Raw genomic sequence first — 19,557 nt, 5'->3', positions numbered from 1 at the left:
AGTGTACTTTTTTATTTAGAAACATTTAAAATGTAAGAGTGTCTTACTATTGTTAAAGTTCTGTATCTGTACTAAAGAGTAGGTTGATAGCATATACCAACTTTAAACCATTTGTATAGTTTTTCATTTCATAGCATCTGTCCTGATTAAAAAACAAATATTTGTTTAAAACTGTCTATTAAAAAAAAATTGACAAATTTGACAAATCACACTAGGTATTGTCTTTTCCTTCATAGAAAAGTAGCCTTACAAATTCCTTAGTAATTTCTGAGAGTCATTTCACTAAGGGATTAAACATCTCTGGGGATCTGTCATTGGCTAGTGTGGAAGTTTCAGCACCAATCTCACTTAGTGAATTGCTTTTTAGGATGCTTTTACTGGGAGACCTGGGCCGAAGCCAGGGTAGGTGGCAGGGCTTTTTGTTTGTTTTGTATTTTCCCGAGTGTGTTTCTTTTTCCCCTTCCAGATCGGGAGGAGTGCGCTTGTGACCTCCTCTTCGTCTCTGCCTTCCTTCCCCTCCACACTTTCCTGGTCGAGGGACGAGAGCACCCGAAGGGTTAAGTACAGTCTGAATGGTCTGCTCTCTGGAGGAGGGGCAGTGCTCCTGGGCGCTTTGTGCTTCTCTGGCCTTCCTGGCCCTCCGCTAACTGCCCTTCTGTCCTGCATGAGGCAGCGCTTCCCTCCTGGTGTCTCAGTGCACGGCTCGTGCACACATGCACACACACACGCATGTCTGCAGGAGGCGGCCTCCCTCTCATCTAACTCCACACTGCTCCGTCTCCCGTGACATTTAACGACGTCCACACTCCACCCTGCAACATTGATTCCGAGCACTCTGTCTTTTTAAACAGAAAATTAGCTGGCTGCTGGTTAACTATTATAATATATATTTGGCAATCTGTCTAAATTTGTTCAGAGAACTAGTGTGTTTGGACTGAGGGAAACGCTAAGAGATCGTGCTTTTTAGTTTTTACTTTTTTACCTCGTGACATATTTTATGTCAGCACCTTACTCGCCAAACCAAGGTTTTGCAGTCCCTGCGTTCGACACCCGGATTGCAGCACATGGCAGCATTGGAGGTGTAAGCAGCTGATACAGGCAGTTACTACGAAGCTGTTCACTTTGTTAGTTGGTCAAGTCCAGCCTGCCGATGTGTATTTTACATTCCCAGTAGCAGCACGTGATACCGGTAAGCTCCTTTTAGAGTAGCCAGGCAATAAGTATTTATCAAGCACCTCATCCACACCTAGCCTTTTGGAAAGTCACTTAAAGGGTCCTGGGGACTTAGGTGACATTCCTGCTCCCAAAGGCACTCTCATTTTAAAAAATACTTTCATGCATGAAGAATGCACGACAGCAAGCTGGGAAAGTCGTGAAAGGGCACAGGCTTTGAAGACCTGCGTTCAGGTCCTGGCACTCTCATTTTTTACTGGAAGTGTAGTGTAACTAAAGCGAGAGGAGGGAGGGCGGCTGTGGGTGAGGGACCACCTTTACAGACCAGGGGGGGTTTGCGTTGGGTCTTTTTCCATTCCCTCCACATCGGCAGGAATGATGGAGACTCTTCTTTCCCACTGCCAGTGCCTTATGGCTCATTGAGGCCCTTTAGGGGTTCTTTTCTGCTCTTTTGAGGTAATCTATTAAAAAGACCTCTTGACCTGTGCTCCTGTCTTCTGAGCAGTTCTAAAACTGAACTGCACTGTTTATATTACAGAATTTCAATTAAATGGAGGGGCAGTTAAATAGAAATGAACATCTTTTTTGAAGTGTGTTGCTAAGAGTCAAGTAAACCTCTTTATGTCCACTGTGAAAGTTTTAAACAATTTTTTGGTAGTTTTAAGGATCATTGCAAGGACTGCTTGCTGAGAGATTGTTTTATACAAGTCATTTAAACTGATGATCCTGATTGCTTCTCACAGCTTCATCATGAGTTTAGGTTTTCATGGCGTGTCTATATGCAGAGAAAACTACAAAATCTGTTAAATAAACGGAACCAGCACCAGCTATAAGATAACTTTTCTATTAACAGCTTTGAGAGAGTAGCACTTGTAACTAATAGACCTTAGTTCTGCATGTTTACAATAATTTTCATAAAATTAATGCTGACTAATTTGAAATCCTGAAATACGCTTTTGTTGACAACGGTGAAGGATTTAATGTAAGTAACTGATTTCCTGGGTGGTTATCACTGTATGTTTTTTTCCTGTATTTGAGAAATGTTTCCTGAATACTTTTATTAGATATATGTCATTACTCTTCTAAAATGTTTCAGTGAAACTTGATACTTTTGATCATTGTGGGGGCAATGCATTTGATTTGTAGTTATTGAATTTACATCAAGGAAGGCAAAAAGATCTGTTATAAAAAGGTGGGATTTTTCTGGGTTTGATTGTGTTTTCTAGCTTTTCCCCTGGAACAGCTCTGGACAGATTTCCCAGAATAATTATTTAAATGCAAGTTTTTTACATTCCATTTTATGTGGTGTATGTGCATGTACACACACAAACACACACTCATCTTTGTGTGTGTGTATCTGTAAAAACTAAAGGAAAAGAAATTTAAAGATTAGTCAAACATTCACTGTGAAAGGTAAGAAGAGATTTTTGTTTTGTTTTGTTTTGTTTCATCTTTTGTTTTTTGTTTTGTTTTGTTTTTTGAGATCATCTCTGGAAGAGCCTGGTTTCACTGTTCCCTGCCCTGGATACAGTGCCTGCCTGTGGTCTTCCATCTAGACAGCCAGTAGCCAGAAACTCACTAATTGATTCATAGAGCCAAATCAAATGCAGCAAGTGGAGCAGAACTTCTTGCTAGTAGGAGATATAAACAAAAGGATCTTAAATGTGGTAGTAGTTTTTATAGCACTTAGCTTTATAGACTCTCTGTGCAGCTCCAGGCCAACACTTTCAGTCATTTACCAGATGAATTTGAGCGGTTAAAGTACGAACTCTTATTGAACTGTAGGAGCCCAGTGCAAGTGTCTTATATTAAGTGGCTGGAACCAAATAGAGCATTTGGGGGAAACGTGAAAGACCCCAGCAGACAGAGAAGGAGCGTTCTCCCTGGGAGAGAACAGAGAGGGGCATGGGGGTAGTAAGCTACACGTGGTGAGAATAAGGAGCATTTCCCCACCTTGGGGATGCCTGCCTGCCTGCCCGCCTGCCCGCCTGCCCACACAGGACCTTCAGAGGGCCAAGCAGCATTATCTGTAAGGAGCAAATAATTAAACTTCATGGAACCTTCTTAAGTAACTCACTGTAAGGGAGTCATTCTTTTGACTGAAGCTACAAGGTCTCTGTATGTTTAAGCAGGGCTCTGACTTTACAGCTGTATCTTTAGCCAGATTTTATTGCAGCAGCAATAAAATTCCTTAGTCACATGTTTTGATTAACTCAGGTTGAATTCAAGTTATAGAGCTAGAAATAGCTCATATTTGTCTTTTGCAGTTAGTGGTCAATTTAGGTTTTAAATCAGCTTCTGCTGATTTCTGTTCAAATGAAGAAATTCCCAACCACTATGGGTAAAATAAATACTGAGGGGAAATCCTTTGTATTAAATACTCCAGAATTAACAAAGTCCCCTTCAAAGGAATGTGGTCCCCTTCAAATGTTGTTACCCCGGAAGGCCCTGTTCTTAGCAGTGCTGCCATTTGCTCAAAACAGTTGTAGGGTTCCTGTGTCCCATTTTTGTTGTATCCTATCTTTATGTTTTAATGGATAGATGTCTGGGGAGACAGAGGAAACCAAGTTGGAAACCAAGTGTCACACTGGGTTAGTCCATTTTGGTTCACAAACAACCAAAATGTGTGGCAGTGAGTGAATGGTTTCTGGTTTCCTCGTGTGGCTCATACAAGCTGTCTCTGAGGGTCGTTCTTGGAGAGCCGTGTTGTGAGCAGTGGTGGTCCTCAGAGCCCCAGGCGTGGCGTGTTGGAGGTAGCAGGACCCAGGAAGCCCAAGTTCTTGGTCCAGGTTTTCTACTGATTCTGGCCTTGGGGGTGACCCCCGGCTTCTTTGGCTCTTTCTTTTCCCATCTGGTATTAGACTAGCTAATCTGCAGGTGACTCCCAGTGCTGACGATCTGTGGGTATATGTGCTGACCCATTTGCTTCGTAAATGGGTCCGCTTATATTATAGTTAAACTCTATACTCCTTAGAGAGCTAAACGTGAGCGTTACCTTGTGTGTCTGTGTTAGTTTGTATTGGGGATCTGTGTATGGAGCAGCTTAGAAGCGGAGAAGAAAATGGGGCAGAGAAGGAAAAAAAAAACATTTCTGGATCCACTAATCATCTGTTACTAAATTAAAAAAATTTTTTTAATATTTATTTTTTGGTTGCACCACATGGCTTACGGAATCATTGTTCCCTGACCAGGGATCGAACCCAGGCCCTGGGCAGTGAAAGAGCCGTGTCCTAACCACTGGACCACCAGGGAATTCCCTGTTACTGAATTTTTTTTTTTTTCTTAAAAAGTGAGCATTTTTATTCCTGAAGAACCGTTAGTGAGAATAAAAACAGAGACAAAGAGAAATGTTTAAATCCAGAAATTACCCAGGAATATGAGCTAATCCAAAATGCAGAGTTTTTCAGCTTTTTTTTTTTTGGGGGGGGGGTACACCAAGTTCAGTCATCTGTTTTTATACACATATCCCCGTATTCCCTCCCTTCCTTGACTCCCCCCACCTCGAGTCCCCCCCACCCTCCCCGCCCCAGTCCTCTAAGGCATCTTCCATCCTCGAGTTGGACTCCCTTTGTTATACAACAACTTCCCACTGACTATCTATTTTACAGTTGGTAGTATATATATGTCTGTGCTACTCTCTCGCTTCGTCTCAGCTTCCCCTTCACCCCCCGCCCCCTCCCAAACCTCGAGTTCTCCAGTCCATTCTCTGTATCTGCGTCCTTGTTCTTGTCACTGTACCATTTTTAGATTCCGTATATGTGAGTTAGCATACAATATTTGTCTTTCTCTTTCTGACTTACTTCACTCCATATGACAGACTGTAGTTCTATCCACCTCATTACATATAGCTCCATCTCATCCCTTTTTATAGCTGAGTAATATTCCATTGTATATATATGCCACATCTTCTGTATCCATTCATTTGTTGATGGGCATTTAGGTTGCTTCCATGTCCTGGCTATTGTAAATAGTGCTGCAATAAACATTATTAAACATTTTTAATAAAGCATCAGTTGAGATCTGTCCCAGATGAGATCTGGGGCATGGAGGCCACATAGCCTGACAGGTAGTGATTCCTGAGAAGGCACCCAAGAAGTGTCTGATGCTCTCAACTAATGGGGTCGCCTTTTCTCTTGTAGGCATCCAGGCTGGAAAAGCAGAACAGCACACCTGAAAGTGACTATGACAACACTCCCAACGACAGGGACCCGGATGACATGGGGTACATGTGCAGGAAGAACGCCCTGGGGCTGGGCTCTTCAACCAGAGACAGAGCAGCGTGGTCAGGAGGCGCACTTCACCACCTGCACCCGCTTCTCTGTTTTCACACCCATAAGGTCCTCAAGTATTGAGGCATAAGTTCATAGTTCACACTGCTCATCTCACATTATTGCCACAGGGACCTTTTTTCCTCTTACCAGCAGGTTAGACTCATCCCTGAGTCTCTGTAATGTGCTTAAAGTCAGTCCTTCACTTCATTTTTGAGTCAACGTTAGGTTACATCCTGCATTTGTATCCCAAGGAATTGGCTCAGTTAGGGTGGCTTCATGACCATACACCCTCCCTGTTCCGGCTGTTCCCTCCCTTTCCCCGTCTTTAGCCTTCCTACGAGGGCCATCCTGTCCAGCCCTGCGGTAGAATGAAGCAGCCTCCCTGTGAGCTGTGGCTGGCTGCTAATGAACCAGCCTTGCCCTGAGCCTCCTGCCAGACAGGATAAAGGAAACCACAAAAGCAGCCCACTCGTGCCTCCAGCAGACGCACATGCTGTGGCTCACAGAAGCAGAGAGGCAGCTGATGAGCACCTGTCACATGTAACCGCTTTAATGCTCACAGGTCAAGCAGGAAGGGAAGGCAGAGGAGTACAGTGTGGCAGGGTGACAGCTCAGGCCCAGATACGGCAGAGCCCCACACGGCCCCCAGCCCCGTCCTTCCCAGCACCGAAGACGTCATCCGGAAGACTGAGCAGATCACCAAAAACATACAGGAGCTCCTAAGAGCAGCCCAAGAAAATAAACATGACAGGTAAGGGGGCTTGGAATTCCTGCCTGGCGTGACGTGTGCACATCCATACTCTGCAGGAGGTGCTGCTGCTGTAGTTACAAACGGGGTTTTGTTGTAATACGCTCACTTCAAAAGTTGAAAATTTCAAGTTTACGTAATGAGCTTAAGAGAAAATTTGTAAAATTTTTTTAACACAATATTTTAAACATTTCATCTTCTTATGAAGTGCTCTGAATATAACCGCCTCTAGAGATGGAATTGAGCACACTTGGGGTAGCGACATTCATAGTTCTCAAGGTGGAAAAAACTACCTCAAGACTGGCAGTGGATTCTCCCAGCCATGCTGCTCCCTGTGGTCTCCGTAGCTGAGGAGGAGTCTGCTGCCAGAGAAGGTATCCTGAAATGAACCTGATCTCTTACCTGTTTCCCTCATGCACGCACGTGTCTAAGGAGCAAGTGCTTTGCAAAGAAACTGATCTAATCATCCCCCAAATCATTCTCTGCTGCTGAATGAAGTCTGCTCACTCTGGGCAGAACCATATCCTGCAGTTATTTCTTACTGCGGAGAGGGGCCTGGCCCTTGTTCTAACTCACCCCTTTGTTCTCTGGTAAGTTGTTAGCTGTTGCAAGTGGCATCCTGGTTTCATGTGGCTGGCCTGCTCCAGACACAGTCATGACATGTCTGATGTCATCCCACTGAGTTTACGAAAGTGGCAAAATTTGATCAAAACCTAAGAACAGCCTCATTAGGTCAGCAAAGTTTAGGGCTTCAGTGAGGAACTCTTCATGACTTTGCATAACAGAAGTTGTTCAAGGAACACAGTATTGCTTCTTCTTTTTCCTGTTCTCTTCCGTGAAAAGAGGCACCAGTGTCTTTTGCACTCTCCATGTCCCTGGCACCGCCATGCTCACCTCCCCGTTTTCCACCCTTTTCTGTTTTGCTCTGTAGCTCAGACTGCTCCCAGTGTCACTATTTCCCACTCAGTAGGAGAGGAATGGTCAGTGTTTATTGAAGGAGCAGAGTTAGTCTTCATGGATGGGCTGCTGGAGGATCCTCAGAGAAAAAGAGGAACCTGCATAATTTCTCAGCCTCCTTCCACAAAAATTATATAGCTGTTTATCTCCCCCCTCCCCCAGACATCCTCTTTATCACACGCCCTTCCTGCCTCACACACTGCAGGTGTGAAGTTCCTCAGCTCAGCACCACAGCCTTGGCAACAGGCAACCTCATTACCTAAAGCAGAATGTTTCACACCTTCCCAAGTATGGTCTTTCAAGGCTCCTTTACAAAGAGTGAACTCTTTCCCTGGGGCTCTCCTGCCATTGAACAACATACTTCACTTCTCTTTTCCCCCTGGCTCTAAGCCCTGCTCATATTTCAAAAAACAACCAAAAAATACGCTTACATTATGCTTCTCTCTTTGACGGTTGTCAAAAATATAAATATCTGCCTTGGGGCCATTTCTGGCTTCAAAGATCACAATATGGTGCTTGGTACTATTTGGGAAATTTTTTTTTTTAATATGTACAAATCCATTCAATATATGTTATGATCTGATTTCTTTGTTTTTTAATGTTTCTAATTGCTAACATTTTTAAAATAAATTTATTTATTTATTTATTGGCTGCAATGAATCTTCGTTGCTGCACACGGGCTTTCTCTAGTTGCGGTGAGCAGGGGCTACTCTTCATTGTGGTGCACAGGCTCCTCATTTTGATGGCTTCCCCTGTTGCGAGCACAGGCTCTAGGCGCGTGGGCTTCAGTAGTTGTGGCACACAGCCTAAATAGTTGTGGCTCACGGGCTTAGTTGCTCTGTGGCATGTGGGATCTTCCTGGCCCAGGGCTCAAACCCATGTCCCCTGCGTTGGCAGGCAGATTCTTAACCACTGCGCCACCAGGGAAGTCCCTGTGATCTGATTTCTTTAAGAACCATGAAAGAATGATGCAGAGATTTTAATTATGTTTTGGTTTAAACTAGAATTGATCTAGAGAATTTATATTTTATAAATTGTTCACTGTTCTATTAAAATCTCTGGTTCCTTGCATATCTGAGACATTTTCAATTTATAACCTTGCATTGCTAACTAAACCCATACCTTTTCCTCTTGTTTTCTCCTCTCGCTGATCCATTGCTTGTGCCCATCCTAAGTGGACCAGTAGCCCATGCAGGCACAGGCAGGCTTAGTCCTGGTCCCCCGGGCCGAGCAAGCTCCCAGAGCCCCTGAACTTCCCTCAGCCTGGTCCCATCCTCTCAGCCTTCAGCCCCGCTCCCTGCCTGTCTCTGTGTCGGTCTCTCTTTCTCTCTTACACACACACACACACACACACACACATTTACACAGTTCAGGGATTACTACATATTATACACAAAAGCCTTTTTGGGGAAAGATAATTTGAAGTTGTGAACATGGACTCCCTCTAGCAGAGAAGGAGGAGGGCTTTGTCATTAATCTGCACGTTTCCTTTGTGGCTTATTGGGGACTTCCTAAAATATGTCGTAATGAGTGAGTTTCTGAGAGAAGTCCTTAGGAAAAATGTCTTCTCTAGCAGGAGTAAAGGGTGAATTATATTTCTGGGTCAAACCATATGCTGAAAACCATCACCAGCAAAACATAAAACTCTTAGGTGTGGCTCTCAGTTAATGTGATATTAATGAGCACACTGGCTCAAGAATCGTTTATGGCCGATACAGGGGTTGCTGTGGATGCTGCCCTTTTTTTGAGGGTCTGTGTCACCAGGTGGGTTGTTGCCCCTTCACATTTACAAGTTAAATACCTCCTTATGTGTTAGCATTTTTGTTATTACATGGTATATGGTTCTAACTGCTCATAAGTAAAAGTCAGGAATTCCCATTTGAAGGCATTTGGTATAATTCAGACCATTTTCTTGAGATGTAACGATTTAATTAAAATGTAGGCAGTCTTAATTAAAATAGTTTTGACACCAGATTTGATTTCTCACAAAGATGAAGTATAGAGGTTGTTCCTGACAATCCTTAAGCAGAAGCCAACTTCATGACTTAAAAAATGGGGAGAGAATATTACTTGAGGGCTTTCAGTACTAGGATGGGTGACAAACAACGTTGAGTTCTGTATCTTAGAAGGGAAATTTTAAAACACAGCCACATGGTATTCACGCTGTATTTCCTCCATGCTGAAAACAGGCTTCGAAAGTGCTTTTCCCCTTTCCCTCCCAGGCTCAGTGGGTCAGTTCTAGAAACAAAACCCAGGCCTGGGGTCCATGTGGTGTCTCAGAACTGTCCCTTAATACCGTCTGCAGTTTGTCTTTGTCTCTGCACCTTGTAACATGTTCTCCTCAGGACAGAAGCCTAACATTTCTAAGGTACAGGAAACTAGCCCCGTATGGTGCTTGTCATGATGCTAAGAATAAGAATCCTGATGAAACCAAAGTCTCAGTGCTTCCTGTGTTCATCACCTACGAAGTTAGAATCCCCAGGCGCCAATGGGAAGAGGTTTGCCGTGAAGACATGAATCTGTTGCTTCTCTGATGTCAGGAGAGGCCCAGGATATGGCAGTGAGGGTCCCCAGCTCGTGCAGTAGACAGCTGGGGTTGAGCTCAGCTCTCTCTTACCAGCTGTGGGACCTCGGACAAGTTCCCCACCTCTCCAGGCCTCGGTTTGCTCATTTGAGAGATGGGTGATAATAGTATCAACTTCACAGGGCTGTCGGGAGGATTACGTCAGTCTCTGCAGAGCACTGAGAACAGAGCCTGGCCACGCAGCCGGTATTCCTGAAGCCTCGGCTCTCGTGATGTCATCTCAGGGCTCATAGGAGGCCAGGCGGCCTGGGAGAGAGGCTGAGAATGAGTAGACTTAATGCGCTTTGTCTTCTTAGAGCTCATCAACAAGCAGAGAAAGTGCCGACTGTGCTCAGAGAATTTTATTACAGTAAGTTCACGGCAGCTTCCTGAGAATGTGGACGAGCGTCTGAACAAGTATATGAAGCTGACCTCAGTGTTTCCTCTTTACTCAAAATAAAGCTTTTGACTCCCCCCACAGTTCAGATGCATTGGACGGAAGGGATTTAGACGCGCCCGTTGGTTAAAATATGCAAGAGTGTTGAGGTGTAGTGTCTGATCCTGATTTTAAGGAATTGTTTCGGTCCTTTCTTTTTAAATTCTGTTGTCTTTTGCCTGGAATTCCTTGTTTCTCTTTCAAGAAATCAGGAAGATGAAACACAGGAGAATTAAATGACCACCTCAAGGAGGTGTGGATATCTTTACAGACTAACTGTTCTGTGGCTCCACGCAGCTGGTAGTGTACATTGCCTACATTCATAGCTGAAGACTGTTTTTATCTGATTGAATGAACTTTCAAGAAAGTATGGGGGCCCTGCCTCCTGCTGGTGTGGGGTCCACAGCAGACTGGCCATGGCCTCAACCCCTTTGTTACAGGAGTGTAAATGGGACCTATTTTTATCTGAGTATTCTCTGTCTCTGAATTATTTTTACTGTCTTTGAATAACCTCTTCAATATTCTTGCAGTTATATTCCCTGCTCAGAGAGGATACACGTAGCTGTTACAGAAATGGCAGCATTATTCCCCAAAGTAAGTCACTCCCTGCTAACTTGGTTCAGATCCTTTTTAATGAACTGCAAGAAATTCCTTTATGACCTTTATATTATATTAATTATATAATATAATTTATATATTAGTATATAAATCACAGATAGTTTAAAATATACAAACAGCCATATAGGGCTTTGAAATATTTTTGTTCTACACGAGTATTGGTTTGGGTTTAATGAGACAAAAGTGTGCAAGCCAAATGCCTAAAAGACAAAGCGTTAATAGAATAAAATTTTATATGGAATATTTGGAATATTATATCTGGAATATCCAAGTGGATTAATATTTTTCAAAACTGCTTCAGAATAGCACTACTAAATGTGTACTACTAAATACACTGTGTGCACTTTGACCTTTGAGTCAGAGCCCTTCAGTATCTGCCACATTGTGGGTTGCCAAGTTTGCAGTGTTCCAAGCATCCCCAGTGAAAAAGTGCAGGACAGAACTGCCATTCACTGTGGAACAGCTTGGGTTGTTTTCCGAGGAATGCTTGTCTCTGCTCTCAGATGTGTCCACCCTGCAGTTCATGGTGAATGGCTGTGTTTTTCTGTTTAGAAACCCAAGTCTGACATGGTGAGGACTTCCCTCCGCTTACTGACATCCAGTGCCTACCGACTGCAGTCGGAGTGCAAGAAGACCCTCTCGGGAGACCCGGGCCCGCCCACGGACATCCAGCTGGTCACGCAGCAGGTCATCCAGTGTGCGTATGACATCGCCAAGGCCGCCAAACAGCTGGTCACCATCACCACCAAAGAGAACAACAACTAAACGGCAGGGCTGGCCCTTCTGTTTTCAAGGCTTTTCCAAGTCTGGTTTCCAATTTAAACATGGAACTCTTCCGATTTTTACAGAAACAAACGTTTAATGAAAGGTTAAAACTTTTTAAGAGAAAACTCAGTATTATTTTTGCATGTTTTCTAACAAATTTTCAACTATTAATTTAACCCACTTGCCTTATTTTGTGCCTGTCTGCCAGTTTACCTTCTGACGTTCAGTTGTGCTGTCCGTGACCGACGAGTTAGTGATCGTAGACATCCACAAGCAGAGCTTCATTGTTTAAAGTTTGTTAGAACTTTTCATCCCTTCAGACTCCTTGCCTATGGCTAAAGCTGTAAGTGAGAGTTTTAGTGAAACATTCTCTGGAGAGAGTTGGGTTTAAAAAAAAAAAAAAAAATCAACGTTGTCTGTTCCCTATCAAGCATTGTGCAATAATAAGCCAATTTCCCAACCTCTACTGCAGAATCTCAAAGTTTGGGGTATCTCCAAGCAGGCATGTAGAGAAAGGACTTTGCCACTTTCTGAAAATAGTGTAACTGTCTCTCTTAGAAGGAAACAATGAAGTGTTCCATTTCTTTTAACTGTTCTGTCACATTAGCTGTTCTCTCATCTAATTTTCCTATCCTATCTTCTGTCTGTTTCTATTTTACTATCATCCTGAAGTCTCCACGGTGTCCAGTAAGCACGCGTGCCCCCTGCCGTGTGTCCTTTGGCCGTGTTATCATGCACAGTCTGAGGGGCCTCTGTCCCACTAGCCATAACTCATTGCGTCCCTCCCCATTCAGACAGCACTGCCGTAAACTGTGACAAGAGAAACGACCTACTCCTCTTACTCCTTTAGCCACGAAAAGCCTTCTCACACGACCTGCTTTGCATGCCTCGCCACCTATAAGGTCTTCCTACAAGGTGAGATGTGTGCAATCATCTGAGTTCACTTTCTGCTCCATCACCTCGCTGGTGCTTCAGAATCAGACGTCACCTTTCAAGAATTCCCTGCAGTGCTCTAGCAGACTACCGCTATCCCGAAGCTACGAAAGCATGCAGGTGTAAGTTCTGGAACGTACCAAGATTGCCTTTTAAGTTACTAAGAAGAGCTTTGTTGTTCTGAAAGCTAAAGTATATTCCTTCCTGCTCGTTGCCTCGGTTTTGTGTGGGTGTGGCTCAGACCCTGACCTAGACCTGAGGGCCAGGTGGTGGTGACATCGGTGAAGGAAGCAAGCCAGGAGCAGGGGGCAGGGGACAGGGGGAGCCTGTGGCACATCAGGGGGGACAGCACTTCCCCAGCTCCACTTGGGCTCCCTTGTGGAAAAGTGGGCCTGGGGTTGCTAGAGCTTTGATTCGTCAGGAGACACCAGATACTTTTGTGCCATCTCTGCATTTATAAATGTCCATGACTCATCTGCATGTTCACAGCACACGTGTGGGTGAGCTGCGGCCTCTAGGCTGCCAGCTCACAGCTCTGCTGTGTAGTGTGAGGGCCTGGCTTCCCTGGTCTCCCCTGGTTTAGCCTCTGAGCCTTGCCTTTAGTGTGGCCACCGTACCCTGTTTTAAGTTGCTGTTGGTCTTTGTTTCACCCGTATGTTCTGTCCTGTAGCATTTGTTCACACACCTGAGAAAGTCAAAATAAGCAAAGTTGCCTAAAAACTTGCACAATAAGCCTGTATTTTCACAGAACTGTTTGATTCACGAACACCTTTGTAGCGTAACCGAATGCTGTTGGAGAGGAGCACCGCGATGGTGTTTGGTTTACTAAGTCACTGTGTGGGTGCTTTCGCCAGCTTTTGCTGCACTGAGTAGCGTGGGGAAAGGGTCCACATCTCTAGGACTTGTCTGCACAAACCTAAGTGCCATGTTCTTGTTGGATGCTGAGGGGACGCCTTCTCAAAGGATGTCTTCTACCTTAAATTCAAGCTCCGTCTGAGAACCTTTTCTGCATGCTGCATGTACCAGGCTGCCCCTCCTCTTCTTTGCAAACACCTGCCCTCCCGCCAGGCCTACACAGGCTCCTCAGGAAAGGCCCAGTGGCAGTCCCAAGTCCATGCCCTCGGCCTCCCGGGGAGGATGGGCTTCTGGATCATGAATGGCCTGCAGTGGGTGAAGCGGTGTCTTCACTCGAACACTCAGGACCTGCAGTGGAGGACATCGTTTCGTGCCCCTGGACAAAGTCAAGGAACTTGGGGACCAACAAAGCATTTCCAGTTGTGAGAACACCGCAGGAGGTCGCTCTGTTAACCCACAGTGCCAAAACTCAGGAAGGAAGTTCCCAGGTGGAGTGATGTGTGGCAGCAGGAGGGCCGCAGGTCGTCCTTCTCATCAAGTGCCCTGTGCGTTTCCTTGGTCCTCAGAGGCCAGGGTCAGAGGTCCCCGGGGCCTGTTGGCAAATCGCACCTTGTCTGAACAGTCGTTCACCACCTTTTTTGCACATGGGTTCCACAGCCTTGCACTAGTGTCTGAGTTCTGTAATGTCATTCTTTTACTCTAGATTCTCAAATCCCTGCCCCCTCAAATGCCCTGCGGAGCTGAGAGGACGGAGGTAGGAAACCAGCACTTGCGGGAGGGAGATGGCTCCCACCTTGAGCTCCTTCAACTGACATCACCCTCTGCCTCAGAATGCAAATAGTTCTTATTTGCCAAAGCACAGTGAATCAGGCCCAAAGACCAAATACAGCATTTCATCAATTGGAACTGTAAATGCACAACGCAGGAGCTGTCCTCTGATTCCTCCAACGATTTAAGCTGCAGAACCAGAGTGAGACCAGCGTGGGTCTGTCCTCCGCAGCCGCCCTGAGCTCCCCAAGCAGAGAGTTTCCCTTCTTTCCTTGTCCCAGTGAAGGTCACCTTGATTTTACAAAAGAAAATGCTGCATAGGAAAAATAAAATGCCTTTTATTCCAATGTGTTTTATCCATGTCACCCGTTATTCCGTACTTGTTTTTCCTGTTTGTTGTACATTCTATTCCTGTAATTATTGTTCAACCCTTTAAGCGTTGTAAAATCGTTTTGGAATTTGTGCCTGCTAGTTATGCAATAAACAGGCTCTATAAGTGTCCTTGTGGTAATTCTGTGCTTCCCATGTATTAGTTGATGTTTCCAGATTCTCGATCAGAGTTCCTGGAAAGTTGTCCCCACAGAACCCCGTCTTTATGATAAGAGACGGTATTGAATGTGCCTCTGCCTTGAGGGCCTGTGTCAGTTTTCAGAAACAATGACCTTTTCCTCCTCTGTGCTCAGCAGATAGCTTTCTTACAAGTCCTGCATCAAGGAATCAGTTCCATATATCATGATGCATTTACTCCTCACGTTAAATTCTGTAAATTCAGCGAAAGCCAACCGAGTGCAGGTGCCCTCACCTCTCCTCAGCAGGGGATAGGGTGGCGAAGTTAGTTCAGTCTCTCAAGGCCCCCAGTCTTTTACTTTCAGAGCCAGGCCCATCGTGCAGGTTCACGTGGGGGACAGTGGGGCAGATTTTACACTGGGTCCGACAAGGACACCCACAGTCCTCGACAGCTGTCCTCCTGAAGGTGACTTGGGGTGCTTCTCCCAAACAGAAGAAGGAGTGGGGCAGCACGGGCACCTTGCCAAGCGAGAAGTCTGGGAGCATCCTCTCTGTGTGATCCAGCTTGTCTGAGGACCCAGCAGGTCAGACCCATCAGCTCGCACCCAGAGGCAGCTCCTAGGGCAAGGGTCCTCTAATGAGCTAGCATCAGAGCCCCTGGAGGGCTTGTGAAAGGGTCTCCTGCTCATCTCTGATTCGGCTGCTCTGGAGCAGGGGCCTCGGAGTCTGCGTTTCTAACAGGGTGCCAGGGACCACAGTCTGAGAAGCACTGCTGTGGACCATTTTTAGGCCCCACCACCGCCACTACACAGCTCCTTGCCTTCTGCTTTTAGCCATGTTTTTGTAATAGTTATATATAAAGCTCACACTTATCAATTGTTTACTCTGTGCCAGGCACTGTGCTGGGTTCCTTATGTGTATTAACTTGTTGAGTCCTAACTGCAGCCCTATGAAGCAGGAGGAGTTGTCCCCATTTCACAGATGGGGAGGTTACACTTGAGGAGGTGACGTCCCACATCCAGGGCTGAGGGAGAGTGTGTGAGTTGTCAGTCCGGTGTGCCTTCCTCATAATCAGCCAAGGTGAGTTTTCATGACCCTAGAGGGGTCCGTGACCGAGGAGCTCAGAGAACGTGGCCTCCATGTGGAGGTGAAGCCCGAGGCAGCTGCATCCCCAAAGCTCTATGTAAGAGGTGATGTGAGATTGTAGGAATAAAGGGTGTTAGTGAGTACCGGGGCACAGTCTTCTTGTGCCCATGAGACATGTCTCACCCTTGAGCCCCAGGTGCCGGGACCCCTCCAGCATTTGTTGAGTGACCGACTGGGAGGACCATTCACTGGCTCCCAAGCACATGCACAGTGCTTTCCCAGCTGTGGGGCTGCACAGAGGCAGCCACACCATAGGGACAGCTCGGGGGCCATCTGAGGGTGACACACTGAGGTTGTCCAGGAGCTAATCCCCGTGGCCCACAGACACCAGGCAGAGGTGGCCAACAGGCCGGAAGCCAGAGCCACACCAGGTGGGACGGACTCCTTCACAGCTTTACGGGGGCATGTGGCAGCTCACCACAGAGCAAGTCCCGGGGAGGGGCTGCTGGGGACAGGGAGAGGCACGGTGAAGCCCTGCTTCCTCCTGCCTCCCCCCACCATCCTCCCTCCCCCACACCCAGGCCCCTGCTCGAATGCACAGCTTCCCTGACCGCACTCCCCAAAGTTCTCAGCCCACCTCCCACCCAGTGCAGCTTCCCCAGATCCCTCTCCACCCTTCACCCTTTCCCAACACCCTCCCCCTCTTCGCCTCAGGCCCCTCACTCCTCTCCCTTCCTCTCCAGCCCTTGTAGCACCGCCCTGTGTGTCCCGCCCCTGCCCTCAGCCAGCTCTCCACCTCCTGCCCCTTTCAGAGCCCCAAGTGATTACCCTTCGCCCAGCCTTGGCCTCTTTTCTTGCCTCTGTCCTGTGAGCCCCATTTCTCTCCCAGCTCCTGCTTCCCTCAGGAGCCCAGAACACATTACCGACAGGGAAGTTTTGAAATCCAATTTGGTCTTGCAATTTGCACACACATCCCCCACCCCACTGTGGCCTAAGAGTGGCTCTTAGCCCCCCTCTCCTCACACCTTGCTATCTGCTTCCCTCTCCCAGCCCTCCCCTCCCAGGACCTCCCTCTTTCAATACTTCCCCACCCCACCCTACCCCACCCCATTTCTTTCAGACCAGAGGGGCTTATGGTGTGCAGTCACTGGGCTAAATGCATTTTCCTACAGTAGCAACTGAAACAACCCCCCATTTTGCAGATGAGGAAACTGAGGCCCACCCAGTTAGTGGTGGTGGAGCAAGTCAGATCTCCGGGCCAGTGCTCAACCATGGGTCTTTTACTGGCACAGAGGACCCTCCAAGATGAGGGCTGCGGGAACGTGGCAGACAGCAGATCTTCTGGAAGCAGAAGAGGGTGAGGAATGGCCAAGACCTGGACAGAGGTAAGGTGGGAGCGAGGCACTCCTCTTGCCTGGGAGTGTCAGAGAGGAAGGCCAGGATGCTGGTCTCTGTGTGGTCCTCTACCCACCCTGGGTGCCGGGGGAGGGGGGGTTTGAAGGAATGTTGAACACCTGGGTGGCCGAGTTTTTGTTTTGTCTTCTAATCCTTCATTTGCCACAAGTATTTCTCTTTTCTGTCTGTTTCAAATTGAGACATTTGATAACCGCTGCTCAAGTCAGACTCTGATCTATGAGTGGAAGACATTGCCCAGTTCAGCTGTTTCAATGGTTCAGGGACCTCACAGATCCCACAGGGTACGTAGAGGCACCCAGGTCGGCCCTTCTGAAAGGAGCAGCCCTGTGCCTGCTACTGGAAGTAGGGGGCTCCCTGCACTCAGGGAGGGAGGAGTGCAGCCTGTCTGGCCTGCTTCTTCCTATTCAAACAAGGTGGAAATCCTGCCCAAGTCCAACAGCAGAGACAAGGGTGCTTCCACCACTGGCAGGTTGTTTACTGTGCAGAGGAGGAGGTGGGGATCCTCTCGGCAGGAAAAATAGGTCCATTTGAGCTTGATGGTTTCTGTATCTATCTTACCCCATCCTCACATCTCCATTCTCCATTTTTCATGAATGAAGAACTGGCCCAAAGATAGGTCACCAGGTCCCTAAATGGTGCAGCATCAGGACTGGAACTCAGGCCAGCTTGGGCCACAGCCTCTGCCCTTCCCCCTCCACTCTGTTCACCCCACCTCCCCCTACCTGAACTCTTACGTACAGAAATGTGTCTAACGCATCCATGCCGAATTATAAAGTGGCCCCCCTGTGTCCCCACCACCAGGTCAAGAAACAGAGCATTGCCTTTGCTTTAGAAGGCACGATGGGTCTCTCCTTCCCCAGACCTTAGTGCTAATTGCTTTCTTGCTTTTGGTTGAACACCTGTGCACTCCTTTTTAAGTAAGAGTTTTCTTTTGCCTGGTTTTGAATTTGTAAGCAGAACCACTGATGTATGCTTTCCTTCCCTCACATTGAGATTTATCTACCTCAAGGTGCCTGTGTAGCTCTAATTAGTACATTCCCCATGTTGCGCAATCTTCACTGAATGTATACACCATGATTTATCTAGTATTTTACTGATGGACATTTGAGTTTAGTTTTTTTTTTTTTAATAATTTACTTATTTATTTATTGGCTGCGTTGGGTCTTCATTGCTGCATGCTGGCTTTCTAGTTGCGATGAGGGTGAGGCTACTCTTCATTGCAGTGCTCGGGCTTCTCATTGCGGTGGCTTCTCTTATTGTGGAGCATGGGCTCTAGGTGCGAGGCCTTCAGTAGTTGTGGCACTCAGGATCAGTAGTTGTGGCACTCAGGCTCAGTAGTTGTGGTGCACGGGCTTAGCTGCTCCACCGCACGTGGGATATTCCCGGACTAGGGATGGAACCCGTGTCCCCTGCATTGGCGGGCAGATTCTTAACCACTGCGCCACCCCAGAAGTCCCTGAGTTTAATTTTTAGCTCTTATGAAAAAAACTGCTTTGAAAAGTATGTCCTCTGGTGCATGTAGGTTTCTGTAGGGTATATATATACCTAGGCCTGGGGCTCCTGGGTCATAGAGAGGTGGGTCTCCAAACTGCAACACTGTTTCCATGCTGTCTTCCAAAGAGTTGTACCAGCAAAACATGAGATTTCCCCTTGTTCTACCTCTGCATCAACAGTGTAATAAGCCCTTTTAATGTTGCCCATCCAGTGGGCTGGTATCTAGTAGTTTTAATTTGCATTTCTCTGATCCATAGTTCAGTTGTGTGCTTTTCCATGTTGATCACAGCCATTTAGAGTTCCTCTCTGGTTAAGTGCCTGTTTGAGTGTTTACCTATTTCTCATTAGGTGCTGTTTTTTTCTTTTTAAATTACTCATAGGTTGGTTTGTTTGTTTGTTGGAATGTTCTGAACATTTTGCTGCTTATCTGTGTTACAAACATCCTTGCCCATTCTGTGAGCTTGCCTCCCTCTCAGGCGTCTTCTGAAGATAAGCTTTTTTAATGGAGTCAGATTTATCAATCCTTTCCTTATGGTTAGTGTTCCTCCGGTCTTAAGAAACCCCCCCTACACTGGATTACTATTATGTTTTACTTTGATATAATCACAGACTCACAAAATAATTGCAAAAACTGTCCCCTGTGCCCTTCACTCAGCTTCCCCCAGTGGTGACATATTACATAACTGTAGTACAATATCAAAATCGGGACACTGGTATCGGTGCCATCACAGAACTCATTTCAGATGTCACAGATTTTAGACACGTGTGTGTGTGTGTGTGTGTGTGTGTGTGTAGTTCTTGCCATTTTACTGCACAAGTAGGTTCCTGTCACCACATGAAGATACAGGATACCTGCTGCATCACTGGCCGCCTCCCGCCTGCTGCCCCTTGAGTCACACCTGTCCCCTGGCAACCATGAAACCATGAATCTGTCCTCCATCACTTTCTCCTTTCAAGAATGTTATGT

General features: G+C 46.4%; 1 protein-coding gene across 10 annotated transcripts in view; it reads left to right on the top strand.

Annotated features, from left to right (window-relative positions):
* GIT2 (GIT ArfGAP 2) overlaps positions 1-14,584 on the top strand; it is a 48,291-nt gene extending 33,707 nt beyond the window's left edge. For 6 of the 10 annotated variants that reach the window (XM_057744147.1, XM_057744143.1, XM_057744146.1 and 3 more), the window contains 5 exons: positions 467-556; positions 5,313-5,395; positions 6,007-6,195; positions 10,679-10,742; positions 11,319-14,584. In XM_057744147.1, coding sequence (XP_057600130.1) covers positions 467-556; positions 5,313-5,395; positions 6,007-6,195; positions 10,679-10,742; positions 11,319-11,531 — 639 coding nt within the window. In that variant the 3' untranslated portion in view covers positions 11,532-14,584. The remainder of the gene's footprint in view (positions 1-466; positions 557-5,312; positions 5,396-6,006; positions 6,196-10,678; positions 10,743-11,318) is intronic. The other 4 variants (XM_057744148.1, XM_057744150.1, XM_057744145.1 and 1 more) reach the window with 2 other exon arrangements.
* Positions 14,585-19,557: the final 4,973 nt, after the last annotated feature.

The sequence above is a fragment of the Hippopotamus amphibius genome, chromosome 8, assembly GCF_030028045.1.
Source record: "Hippopotamus amphibius kiboko isolate mHipAmp2 chromosome 8, mHipAmp2.hap2, whole genome shotgun sequence".
Lineage (NCBI taxonomy): Eukaryota > Metazoa > Chordata > Mammalia > Artiodactyla > Hippopotamidae > Hippopotamus > Hippopotamus amphibius.
The sequence above is the reverse complement of the archived record's forward strand: the minus strand, read 5'-3'. Positions and strand labels throughout refer to the sequence as shown.